Below are 14,219 nucleotides of genomic sequence, written 5' to 3'. Positions count from 1 at the left end.
CTGAAAATGTGACTTAGAGAAGATGAACGATGGAGGAAATCGAGGAAACGAAAGCTTGTGAGCTTACAAAGTTCTTGAGGAAAAGAGGTTTCATTTTTGCCTCCTGAACACGGTGAGGCAAATTATTGTCAACGAAATTTGCCTAACATTTTTGACAAATGGACTTTTTGTATGTTTAGCGACAAAAGAGTTCGATCTCAAAAACCCCGTATTATTTTGGTAAAACAAAACTGTGTTTAATTGAATATATTTATAAACAATCCATTGGTCCAGTCACAGTGATCTGTTTAAGTGTTGACTCCAAGAAGATAAGCACTTGTTTTTGCAACATTTGATGCTATATAGACTATTGACATTAAATCAGAGGTAAGATTTAGAATTGGTGTTGTATAAGTCAGGCGTTTCTATCAAAGTCGTAGTCTAATCTTTATTCATGGCTCTTGCATGTAAGACCAGTTGACCTTTGCCAGGTTGGGATTTTGACGCAAGAAAAAAAATGTTGACATTCTGGGATTCGAACTCGCGGTGGTCAGTATTTGAAAAACTGTGCTTTGGATTTCAATCCGCGTCTTACCTGCTTAAACATAACCTATAACTACATACCCTTATAGAGCTGCGTACGTGTATTTGTGCATGTCTTCCACTATTTATTTACAAATGAATGTGTCAATATTGTATGTAGACCGGGTGACACACTTTTAAAATAGATAATCCCTTAGTGCATGGCTTAACGGAACGCGTACCTAGTACAAAAGAAAAATATAATTCTATAGTGTACTAAACGCATACGCATATAACAATGAATCAAACCTATAACTGAGGGGAAAACGAAAAATACACTTCACCTGCATGGTACTTAGCTTCGTTTCTCATAGTGACATGTTACTAGCTAGATAAGTATGCATCTAAAATATATAATTCAGGATATAATTCATATTAAATATATCATTTTATCAGCTTAGACAGCATTGATTTTTGCAGAAGTATTGCTAAAGTTTGAAAGAATTATGCTATCTTGTTCTGTTACTCTTCCGTGGACTGAAATAAGCGAATGATCAGGACGCTATGTTAAATTAAGTACTTTCCAAATTGTACTCATTTGATACAGTATAAAGGTTTTATATTTTAAAAATTATAAATTATTCTTTTTTCTGATACATCAATACACACAAAAAGTTAGTCTGTTAATTTTAGCATAAAGTCTGTTGTCTGAATGATGCTAAAATGGATTCTGTTTTTATAACACAATATTCTCTCATATTCAACATAATGTTCTAAAAAGAATATTTATGTTGAATTAAAAGAATATGTGTGTTATATTTAACTGAATAATCTGCTGGAATAACAGAGTAACTCTAGCATCACTCAGACAGTAGACTTAATTAACTTAAATTAACAGATTATTTTTTTAATGTAAACGTGTTTATGCCTAACACACATCCTAATGTGTTTACTCCCGGTGCTGACAAAGGGTGTTTAGCTGATACATAACAAGAGGAGCTTATCTGATTCTTTGTAAAAAGTACCTACCCAATACGTTGCAAAAAGTGCTTACCTGATACGTTACAAAAGGTGCTTCTATGATACTTTGCCAAAGTTGTTTACTCGATATTTTGCCAAAGGTGCTAACATGATAGTTTACAAACTGTGCTTACCTGATACATTCCAGGCGCCCTCTATTTGGTAAGAGGCTGTCGCTGTTCCCCATGAAAATCCCTCGGGAAACTTCCCGTAGTAAAACTCATCCACCATCTGAGTAATTCCTCCTAGAGCAAAGCCAGCCATGACGACGGTGATGGTTGCCACAATCGAGAAGACAATATCAGACCTCGCCATTGTTTTATCGGAAAGTCATGCGGCTTCCTTCTTCTTGGCGGTTAAATGGATCGAAAGGGCCCGACTTGTTTCGTTGGGCTGCCAGACAAGAGACACGAGCTGTATATATGTCAAGCATTCAATGCAGCTCATCTGATATCGAATTCAGTACGTATCTGGGTTTTGCGGACAGTCTATTCACTTGTTCACAATAAGTATAAAGGCAATATTCTTGAGGCAAATCCCTAAGGTAGCTCCATGGACCACAGATCATGCGTATAACACAATCTGTATTTGATGAAATGCTATTATGTTAGGCGCAACGTTTGCGATTAAAAATAGTACTAGGGGCTGTTTGATGTCTATAGTCTCGAAAAATCTCAAAGTTCTTTGATGCTTCGTTGTTACACCATTATTTCATGCAACAGATCGGGAGAACGAGCGGACTGCCGATGGGCCAATCTTCAGTAATAACATGCATCACATCCAGAAAAAACGTCTCATTGCCGATTGATCATGTAATAAACATTCTTTTAAAACCTCTGATTGGGTGGCAAAGGATCAGCACATCACCGCGATCATAAAACCATCAAAAGTGTCAAAGAGTATTTTCGCTATCCCAAGCAGAATATTTAGTGATACATACTTTACAGTGAACCCAACTGTATTGATGTTTTACGCCGTGCTAAAAAATATTTGACTTATACGACGGCGGCCAGCAACATGGTAGAAGGAATATATTACCGTTATCACAAAGTTCTTTTTATTTGTTTCGGACGACCTTGTATAAAAAGTGTGTTATTTTTTTAAGTTTGGATCTAAATTAACATTACCTGTTTGTATCCTTATCTTAGTGAATATGCTATGTTATATGACTTCTATTATACACCTTGTAAATATATTGCTGGCTGTTGAACTGTATGATAAATGCCTTAGTGTGTCCTGGTGAGTCAATGCGCGCTTCAGCCGTTTGTTTCTTGGCGTTTCCCCAGGACGAATTGTGTGTGCAATAGTTTTGGTGTAGAGGCAAGAGCTGTTCAGATATGTATAATTTTCTGTGCTGTTTTTTTTTTTTTATAAATATCATAGTTTATACCACTGAATGTCTAAAGACATGTGACTGACATTAACATTAAGGGCCATACGTGAAAAGGTCTGACAGCAACCTGAAGATGCTCATGGGTTTACCCCAAGCTCTCCCGGTTTCCCCCCACCATAATCCTGGCCGCCGTCGTATAAGTAAAATATTCTTGAGTACGGCGTAAAACACCAGTGAAATAAATAAATAAATAAATAAATAAATAAATAAATAAATCAACAATAAGTTCTAAATGTTCAATTAAACACTGCTATCGTCATAAATTCTCCAGGATGTAGGTACGGAACCGTATAGAGAAATACAAAAGGCTTGTTTTGTGACATAGTTTGGGTGGTTTAGTGGGAATTTAAGCGCTCTGTATGTTCTAGTCCATTACGTTGTCTTAACGAGAAATATAATTAAGACATAATTAGGCTTCCAAGCTGAAAGCTGTTGCTCGGACGACTAAAAATATTTTTATACGTAACCAAACCCTTTAACAGCATTCTACTCCACAACCACCGCATGGGATCAAGCTCCAATTCTGGTATATTGTTACAGAATTACCAGGGCAGCAAACTTTGCAAAGTGAGTTGAATTCCCCCCCCCCCCCCAAAATGTAAAAGCTCATTTTGTGTCACGTTGAGGCCTATATTGTGAGGTACTATGAAAGAGGGGAAAATGACGTCGGTGTCGGTGTCCAGTTAAGCTTTCTTGTTGAGATCAGCTGTTCTGTTTAGGTGAAGTCCCAGAGTTAAGTTTTATGTTCCTACTTAGTCTTCAGTCCATCTTTTTGATGTGCACGCTTTTATGATCTGATGTAAACCTCTTAGTTCTCAGATTATATATAAATTATTTCTCAAAAGTATCAGATTTCTGACTTAGCCAATTGCGTGTATATGAACATGCCTTCATAATGTAGACCTTTTAATTCCGAGATTATATGTACATTATTCTTACTCAAAAGATTTTTAACTTCCGTATATATGTTTAAGGAGCGTACATTTTATCCCGGAATAAGGTTTTATGTTTGTACGTTCAGTGACACGTTACATCAGATTTAACAGTGACATTACCTATCACGCAACTGGCTATGGAGGTACCTGTAACTCCCTACACATTCACCCCCAACCCCCACACCCACCCACTCACCACCACCACCCACCCCCACCCCTACCCTTGTTCCCTGCTTAAATGAACTATAGGGCTCACAGGAGCGTTATGGAAAAATTTCTTGGTAATCTGACTCTACGACTCTGATGGGTATACAAGTTTGCGTCTTGATTTTTAATAGTTTAATATCATTTATGTGATTAGTTCCAAACATATATCAGTTCAAAATCAGAAATTTTCTAATTTTTCATGAGCTGTGTACAGTTCTCAAAGACAAAGAAAACACAAAAATGGAGAATATGTCAGATGAAGGACAAGCGTCACCCATAGTTCATGTGCACACCGGGGACATTCTATAAATGGCACAGGTCATGCACTGGGAGGGGAGAGAAAGTAGAGAAGAATAAATTTTATTAGACTTTGATACCAAAGCAACAATGGAGGGGCTTCACGGTATCCAATGAAATAAGCTCACCCAATTTATGACCCTAGATATTTTTTTACTTCGCCCGACAAAGGCTCTCATTTAATACGTGAGAAGACAAAACTTGCAAAGGCAAGCGCGCATATTTACCCAGGGCAAAGGTGGGTCCTTTGTTTGTTTTAAATGTTTACATTATAACTGAATGTGCATCTAATCCAATGTATAAGGTCATATGTACCCAGGTTTGAAGAGTGTTAAGTGGCTTTTCGTAACTATGCACAAACGGAACATTCACTTTTTTCTCTGAGATTTTTCCCCACATTTTTTACTCATCTTTGTGAGTTTTTAACACCTGCCGTGAGTCTATTGCCAGGACCTCAATGGATGAAACGTGCAAAGCTACACCTTTGTTTTGGATAGAAAATTACTTGGTCAATCCTGCCGCGGTCGCGGTGCGGTGATGTTCTTAAGGTTTCCTTCACTCCATATTGCTATCTGTAGTGATGTAAGTGAAATATTGTGAATTTAATCCAGCGTGAAACTTTGTCAAATAAGTGAATAAATGTGCTACTACAGTATATATAAAGAGGTTAGACGACTAAGCCATCGATTGCCCCAAAATGTGAAAATTTATCTGATTCACATTAGTTAAGTTTAGGCTCGCGTACATCGAATATCAAATATTTGTTCATGTAAATATAGACCACAAGACCACTGTGGGCATTCGGACTGATTTAGGAAAAAAAGACACGGTTATTTAACGACAAAACACCCTATATTATGGACACCATGTTTCTGTACAAATATTTATTCAAATATATAATTATTAAGAAACAATTTGCATTCATTGAAATAATTATATGGCCTGCATAGATTTATTCTGTTCATCTAAATAAATATTAAAAAATAGTAAGGTATATATTAACTAATGACGTAGCATTAAAGTAAATTATGTAATTAAGTAAACAAGCCCATCACTAATGGACCCGAAAACTCCATCAGTTATTGCTGGTGACGTTTCGTAGACACACGGGCAGCCAATGGTAAACTATACACCGATTCATGTCATGTCGTATAAGTCCTTTCTAAACAATGGCTGCGGTCCAAAACTGGTGTCAACTCTGGCTCTTATCTCTCAGCTCGCCCGCACACGCAACATCTCAGGTATACTCCATTTTTTAAGGACACACGACACCAAAATTCACCTCACAGTCATCGCTAAAGCAGCAGCCATTTTGCCTTCACCACAGTTATGGGTCTTTGAAAAGTTATCGCTCCTAGATGGCGCATGCGCATCAAACCTGACAAGACGAGCGTAATGGACGTCTTATTTAGAAATGTCGTGCCATTACCAAATAGAATATAGCTGGGATGTTGCGTGTGCAGGCGAGCTAAAAGGTAAGAGCCAAAGTTGACACCAGTTTTGGACCGCAGTCAATATTTAGAAAGGACTTATCGGACATGGCGTGAGTCGGTGTATGGTTTACCATTGGTTACCCCTGTGGCTACGATACCCGCAAGTCCAGTATAACCAGAGGAGTTTAAGTAGCCACCTGGGGCTATCTAAAATAGTTTTACTTCGCTGTACATCGAAACAGCACCAGCAATAATTGAAGGAGTTTTTTATCCATATTAGTAATGTGTTCCTCTTAGCGTGTTTCACCAGCTGCTAGTTACTACTAAATAATACAAAGCTGACACATGAAGTAAGGTTTATCAGACACACAAGTGAAACCTATGCGTACAAGTACTGTCATTTATATGTTTACCTGTTTTGAAGAGTGTTAAAGACATTCAAATGTTTGAATTGCATGGTGGACCTTAATGGCCAAGCTGACGTTGTTTAGAAGATCTGAAATCACACGGCCTAGTTTTTCTTATGTTCACCAGGGGGGAGAAATTTCCAGAATATCATTTCAGTAATAGACATAGGAGTTGGAAGGATTTCCTGTAAAGTCAGGTAAAGCATGGTTCATAAATTTCATAACAGAATTCAAATGTTGAAGTTCCTTCAACTATATTCACACTTTTGCATGCATTTAAGTGGCCTATCTACTAAAGTTTACTTCGATTTTGAGCGGTCTTTGTCTTTAACAAAGCCTTGCTAACATTCTGACAACTTGGATACAGGCGAAGAATGGAAGGGCTAATACTCCGAAACTTCTAGTCGAGCTGGCACCGTCACAAACTGGTGGTGGTTTTGCTGTTGGCGGATTTGGGTTGACGAAGCCGTTAGCACGAAACAAATCCCTGAGGTAACGGGCTGACTTCTTAGCAGTTCTGGGGCGATCGGGATCGGTAAAGTTCACGTAGTGTAGCCCGAATCTTTCCACGTAGCCTTGCTCCCACTCAAAGTTGTCCAGCAATGACCACGCCGTGTAGCCAATCATGTTCACGCCATCAAGGTTTATAGCTGGTGAACAGAAATTAGATTTACATACATTCATTGTCTGTTATATAAGCTGCTTAAACAGCTACCACAGTATCAAGACCTGTATGCGAAGCAGGGTTAAATGATAAGGATCAAGATAGTCCATGTGACTTTCTCCTAAATTGTAAAAAAATGGCCCTTTATTAAAACTGGTGAATTATCCTCTGTCAGTTTCAGAGGATAATACGGAAACAAAAGTTTTCTGTCGTTTCCAGTTTTGCCTAGTGTGACGTCATGCAAGAACACTTGTCGTCACCCATCGCTGAAGTCCCAGTTTCAGGTGCGCATGACGTTATTCCAGCACAACTGCCTTGCTCAACACCACATCTGTCTGATTCAGCGTGATGTTATCACGTTATGTCAGGAAAATTTTACGGAAACTGTCCAAGATTTCATATTTGAGAACTCTTTACTTGTAGGGGTTAAATAGTAATTATTCGTAGTAAATCTTGTTGAATCGTGGATTAAGCTCTTTTCCCAGGTGTATCTTTCACATAACTTTAAAATTTCCGCCCGATTTCTCTTGGAATTGAAGTAGCACTTCATAGGTAAAGAAAACACAAATGTGAAGTATATACCAGAAGAAAGATCATTATTAAACTGTTCAAGAAAACGATGGATTTTATAAGCTTAGGAGACACTGCATTCTACAGTGGGCTTCTCTGATATCACTAAAACCAGCAACAATTATTTAATCACTTTTAACCTGATTAATTAATTCGTCGCTTATTATAGTTGCTCCTACCTTTGAGCATTTCATTGATGTAATGTTTGTAGTAGTATATCCGATGATCATCCGTAAGACTTCCGTTACGGTCCGAGACGCCATTTTCCGTGACCATGATGGGAACGTCCCCATAGTTCTGTTTTATCCAGACTAGAAGACGTCGGAATCCCCACGGTACAACTCTCAACCATTCTGAACCAGACCTGTACAGTCACGAGAATAGATTTTCGTTAGGGGCTATTTCTCTCTCATCAAAACACAAGCAATACAACTGATGGTCACGAAAGTGCACTATTGGCTTTTCTGGACAAGGCAGACCAGCTGACTAAAACTTCTGGTTCACCGTGTATGATTTCACACTACTAATCTTGTGTGATTAGGCGTGAAAACCATATTGGACGCATTTTGACAATATTGCTGCGAGATGACCACACAAAACGTTAATTTCCTCAACGCAAATTTATCACAGGGGGATGAGGCTTATGTATGTGTTATATATTCCTAAGTTTATTTCTTGGGTACTAACAGCGATGAATAATGTACATCTCCGACTGAAAGATCAAGAGCATGGTCCCCCAATGGTCGTTATAGGCAAATTACATTTCACAAAAATTTACGTTTGGACACGTTCAAAGTGCCAAAGGTCATGAAGCAATGGACCAGTTTATCATTTCTAAGTCTTTTTATTATTTTATTTCATATCTTTACATTGGTTAATATGCTTTTATTATTACAATATTGTTTTACCCTGAATTTTTTTTTATTGTGGAGAAAACATTATTGCTTGGAAGAAAATGCTTTAAACAAGAAGAAAATGTTAATAATGTTCATCTCCGTAGTTGTAATAATGGAAACATTTTTATTCCGATGGAAAAAGCCCAGCTGACCATTACATATGCATGGATATGTATAGGAGACTTACCCCAGCCAATTCTCATCACCACTAACGATTGTGTCGGCATCCGTCCAATAATTGGGATTAGACACACCGTGGTTGTTGTACTTCACCCGTGCACTTGTATAATGGTTCAGGCCAAAGAAATCAAAAGTTCCTGAAAAAGCATCATCTACTATAACATAGACGTTTGACGAAATGTTACTTATCTGAAGAAGATAAACAATGAAAAAAATCGGGAAGTGCGAGAGTTTCAGAACTTCAATCAGAACAGAGGTGTCATTGTACCTCCGGAACAAGGGGATTTATTTGATTGGTGTTTTACGCCGTACACAGGAATATTTCAATTCTAGGAAGGCGGCCAGCATTATGGTGTGAGGAAACCAGTCAGACCCCGGGGAATATTACCATCTACCCACTACCATCCGTATATACCACGTACGGCCAGAGAGGAAACCAACATGGTGTATAAAATAAGTGAATCGTACACTACATGATGCATATACCTTTGATACTCTCCTTCTCTTCCGGTGTGAACTGCGGCAATCTGTTCGTGACGTTCGCCTCCACGCTCTTCCGCCACAGGAAGTACTTCATCACATCCGGGTAGTCGCCGTTCACGAATATGGGATGAGCAAACCAGCCGAGCATGAAATGGTTTTGACGATCAGCTGCCTCTACGTCATTCGGGTCCGTCTCATTCCATGGAGTGAAATGGTCACTGTTCAGGGTGATTGAGATTTGGCCTGAGTGGAACAACACACACCAAAAGAATAATAGCAGTCAAAGAACAAAGTGATCATATTTTCTTATTTCAAAATAGGAACCGTTTTGAAATAACTGAGAAACTAGCAATGTCTGTGACAGAACAAAAGCAATCATAAATTCGACGTAATGGCACCAAACTTTAAACTCGATCTGTAACTTATTATCGTGAAGCACACACCAATTTTCAATTCAGTATAACAAACATCATTTGAAAAAAGAAATCCGGAAAACTGTTTCAATCGTGACGGGCCGACTGACCAGTGTACCTGTAGGGGACTAATAACAATAAATTGCATTCGCTAACACTGTGGACATAAAGCCCCCCACCGTGAGAAGTTTGAAAGTGTTTTCGACATTTGCAGCCATTAAAACTCGGTACTGTGAGGAATAAGGGAAGAATAGGGAGGAACAAATCGGCAAATACCCTCTACAAACAACCTATACTAACAATGTCTTCCAGTTACATCTATTTTATAGTAGATAACAATGATTTACATCGTCAACAATATATACTCATTTTTACACACCTTTGTTCAGTATGTACATCTGATTAATACTAATATGGCGATTATGACTTTCCAGTGTGGCATTGGTGGTGCCAAGGCATGAAGCGGTCGTGTTTGCCATATGATACTCCAAATCAATTTCCATGCTCTAGACTTTGTACCGGGTTTAAATTCTTGTTCTTTCTGGATATTATACAATAGGGATATCAATGGGAAAATAGGGATAGCAATGGGATACCTTTTCCCTCGCAAATTGAACTGATCACTGTTCTCTTGCAACCCATGAGTTTTACGTCACCAGCTTGCGCACAAAATGTCATGGCGAAGACAGAAACGAACTACTGCATACATTGCTTATATTGTAGGCCCGAATTCCCCATTGAGTCAGAGATTTACCGGAAGCATTCAAATTTCCTAAATGGGCAAAATCAACGGTAAATAATTTGGCAACTTGAGCAAAAGCTTATTTTGTAAAACGTTTAATGATTGGTTTTAGTTCAGCGTTCAACATGGATACAACAAAACCCTGACTGAAATAATGTATATGGATGACCTACTTACAGACGAGAGGTTATGCTGCCCTATTATAAGGAAACAAAATGCATTCAACAGCATGACGCTGCAAAAAAAAAAGACTGTTTTTTTTTTTTAATTGCGCGCGTACCTTGCAAATACCTTGGACTGGTGACAAAGTAATTGTGTACAGTATTAACTCTATATATCTAAATAATACCTAAATATGGAAAAGTTTGGAAAACGAATTTAGAGATCATAAGTTTGCAACACGTGCGAATGTATTTCAAGGAAAAACTTGTTTTTCTTTGCCGCGCAGCGTCAGGCCTACAAGGCAAAATACTGTCTTTGTTCAGTGGTCGGGGAAAGTATTAGAGCGGGTGTGGTTATTATAACTTCATAAATCAGCTCCTAATGCGCTTTTTTGATGGTGTAGCAAACAAGGGTACATACCCTATACATGAATCAATGTGCTATTGTCAGGTTAGAGTGAATGTAAGGTTGGAGTGAATGTAAGATTAGAGCGAATGTAAGGTTCACACCTGTGAATACTGATACACAGGTGACCCTGATATACGGGCGTTTCATACATTTCAGAAAAGAAAATCTTCTACTTATCATTCAGTTTCGCCGATTTGTTTGCTGATGCTCTGAATACTATACGGTGTCAGATCATGTAGCTCATTATAATATTGAATACAAATGTAACCTTATATGAGCTCGTATTATATGACCGAACAATGTCAGAGCAGATTCCAATGTTTGTGTGCTGTGACTGTAATCTGTAATCAAATAACCTTATCCAGAGCAATACGGGTGCCAGAACTCCTATAAGACAGGTCATGCCGTTATCAAACTCTAGCCGAAGTAAAAGATTGCAGGTTTTCGGCCTAAGCCCACCAATAATTGCTCTTTAACGTTTACCGTAAATCTCCAACTAGTAAAAAAGAATGTAGCAGAAGTAGATATTGTCGGTGGTCATTTTGGCTAGCCACACCGAGGAGGAGCTGAACATTTTAAATTCTTTCAACCTTAATCTCTGTACGAGACTGTATTTACATCATTATCAACGGCCTTTTGTTTTATATAACCTATAGGCTATACTATGCCCGCCACATGTGCCGGCTTCATTGCAAATGCCCTCTCACATTTAGTGTGATATAGGCGTATCCCGTCCCATATACAATTTTATTATACCTCACAGAGTAATTCTTGGTTCATTTCATTGGTCAGAACACGGTCACATGATATTCCGCAAAACTAATTGTGTTATACAACAATAACACGATCATATCTCCCATTCCCGAAGCAATAGTCAAAGATCTGTTGCTTTCTGAGGTCGTTGAATGTCACTTCTTTCAATCGAGCTGACAATTCAATTCAAACGACCATCAATATAATTTCTGCATGGGCAACAAGCCCACAAAAGTAACGATTATTATATGACTTTGACGACTGTTTGGGCTCTTTAGTTTACATGTATCTGCTTTGTAGGCCCTGCTAGCTTTATTTATTAGTTTGATTGGTTGTTAAAATAAAAGAAAGCTATGATATGATGTAAGCTCCATCATATACATAACTGAAAACTATGCGTAAAAATATTTTCATTTATCTTTTTTTTATTTTTTATTTTATTTTTTTTTAGCACAGTGTTGAAAGGCATTCAGATATTTGAAATCTATGGCGGGCTTTATGAACCATACTCATGGTATCTAGGAACTCTGACGTCACATCACCATTTTTTCCTGATGTTCACCAGAAGGAAGGAATTTTGGGGAACATTATCCCAGTAATCTTTTACTCGTGGGTAAAGAGAGTTATTCCAACATCCAGTGTCGTGATTAGAGTTGGAAAAACTTTTTGTTACCTCAGAGTTCCTAAATTCCGATTTTATGGTCCATAAAGCCCACCTTAAAATTCAAACGTTTGAGCGCCTTTAACAATCTTCACAAAATCTAAGTCCTAAAATGCATAGTTTTAAGTGGTCATTTTACTAATGCCTACTTCGATTATTGGAGATCTTTTCTTTTAATGTCTTTACTCGGAAATTTTTCACTTATACGATGGCGCTCAGTTTTGTGAGTGGAGGAAACCGGAAGACTTTTGGCAAAGTTTTTTCACAATCCTTCCCTCGAGTGACTTGCAAGTCATTGTGATGATAGGAAACCGTAACGAACACTGTCGACCCTTGGATTCATTGTCATGAAGATCCAACAAAGAACATAGAATGAGACCGTTAGAATTTTTTAAATTTTGTCAATGTCCAAGACTGAATTCGTGAATTTGTTTTACAGATTTCACAAATTAATTATAAAAAAAAACACCTTTCTGTGTGGGCCGATAATTTTTATCGTAGGTGTGCCAGGCGGCGGCGTGCGCTTTCAGTGTCACGTATCCCGCCTGGTAGGGTCCGGTAGCCGGGAGGTTGACGGCCGGGGCTTTAGTCCCTCCTCCGTATCCCAGTAAGGTCTGAACCCAGGGCTCGTTAAAAGTGATCCACCATTTTACCTGTAAAGGGACAATATTTATCACGTACTGTAGATCTGTAAGCACCGAATCCCACAGTTTTCAGGAAAGGGGATCCTCTCATTAACGCGTCGCTGTAAGTTCAAGTCCAGCACATGCTGGTTTCCTCACCGGTTGTATATTGGAAGGTCTGCCTTCGACCTGCGGATGGCCGTGGGTTTCCCCCAGGCTCTACCCGGTTTCTTGTCACCATAATGCTCGTAGAAGTGAAATATTCTTGGGAATACGACGCAAAACAATAATTAAATAAATAAATAAATACAATTTTCAGTGGTGTATATAGAGTAGGTTGGCCAATTTTTACTGTTGTTCGATAGAGAGGGTGTATCACTGATCATTTCATTTATTTATTTGATTCTTATTTTCGGGGTCAATCCATGGTTAACAAGGATAGCAATATACTACTGCTTTTACATGAGTAGTGTAAAACCGAAAAAACGATAGGCTCATTTTGACTCGATATTTCGGCTTATTTTGCCGTTATCAAGGGCACTAAATTTCATAGTGAACGTTGCAAATATATATACTCGTATGAAGACACACTACCACTATATGTGGTAAATGAAGACTGTCTATCTTTAGTTATTGATATGGGGCAAAACCCTTTTGATCCAGGCAGTTGACATGACATCTGCGATGTAAAATAAATGTATGCACAGTCTGATAGTTCTCAAAGCGGGATTGTTAAATAGATTTTACAGGTTACACAGCATGTGAACATTTGGTTTCTTCTTCACTACAAGTTTTATTGTAGAATCTCACCCTGTCTCCAAACGCATCAAATGCCACATCCGCGTAATGGTTGAAGTAATCCACCAGTGACTCGTTCAGCCAGCCTCCACATTCTGTCTCCAGGATATCGGGTAAGTCCCAGTGATACAGGGTGACCATGGGAGTAATACCAGCCTCGACCAGAGCGTTAATAACCCGGTTGTAGTAATCTAAACCCTGCTGGTTCACCTCGCCGGTCAGCGGGTTAGGCACTATCCTCGGCCAAGACAGCGACAGTCGGTAATGATTCACCTGCAGAAATACATAACATTACAATAGTCACAATTGGCGGCGAAATAAGGTGATCTCACACTATAGATACAGGAGGAAAAGGATGAGGAAAATGGGATGATAACTACAGATGTAAATGGAGGAAAGGAGGACAAATATGCAAAAATTTAGATAGCTGGACCAATAAGAAAGTCACAAGTGGAGATGGGTGACAAATAGGATGGTCAAAAGTGGAGAAGGGTGGGAAAATAGGATAGTAAAAATGTGAGAAGCGTTGACAAAAAATAGGATATGCAAAAGATCGGTGGACAAATAGGATAGTCAAAAGTGGATAAGGGTGGATAAATCGAACATAGTCAAGAGCGGAGGAGAGTAGACAAATAAGTTAAGATGTAAGGGATGGACAAATAGGATATTGTCA

The 14,219-nt window shown here is 38.5% G+C and overlaps 1 protein-coding gene across 1 annotated transcript in view; it reads right to left on the bottom strand.

The window, feature by feature from the left end:
* LOC135470749 (lactase/phlorizin hydrolase-like) overlaps positions 1-14,219 on the bottom strand; it is a 30,588-nt gene that overhangs the window by 13,435 nt on the left and 2,934 nt on the right. Inside the window, exons 3-9 of the mRNA XM_064749788.1 lie at positions 13,559-13,819; positions 12,595-12,778; positions 8,990-9,229; positions 8,511-8,640; positions 7,607-7,791; positions 6,526-6,843; positions 1,656-1,850 (exon numbers count right to left, since the gene is read on the bottom strand). Of these exons, the coding sequence (XP_064605858.1) occupies positions 1,656-1,850; positions 6,526-6,843; positions 7,607-7,791; positions 8,511-8,640; positions 8,990-9,229; positions 12,595-12,778; positions 13,559-13,819 (1,513 nt within the window). The remainder of the gene's footprint in view (positions 1-1,655; positions 1,851-6,525; positions 6,844-7,606; positions 7,792-8,510; positions 8,641-8,989; positions 9,230-12,594; positions 12,779-13,558; positions 13,820-14,219) is intronic.

Source organism: Liolophura sinensis, chromosome 7 (assembly GCF_032854445.1).
Source record: "Liolophura sinensis isolate JHLJ2023 chromosome 7, CUHK_Ljap_v2, whole genome shotgun sequence".
Classification (NCBI taxonomy): Eukaryota; Metazoa; Mollusca; class Polyplacophora; order Chitonida; family Chitonidae; genus Liolophura; species Liolophura sinensis.
Note: the sequence above shows the minus strand (reverse complement) of the source record. Positions and strands in the feature narration are given on the sequence as shown.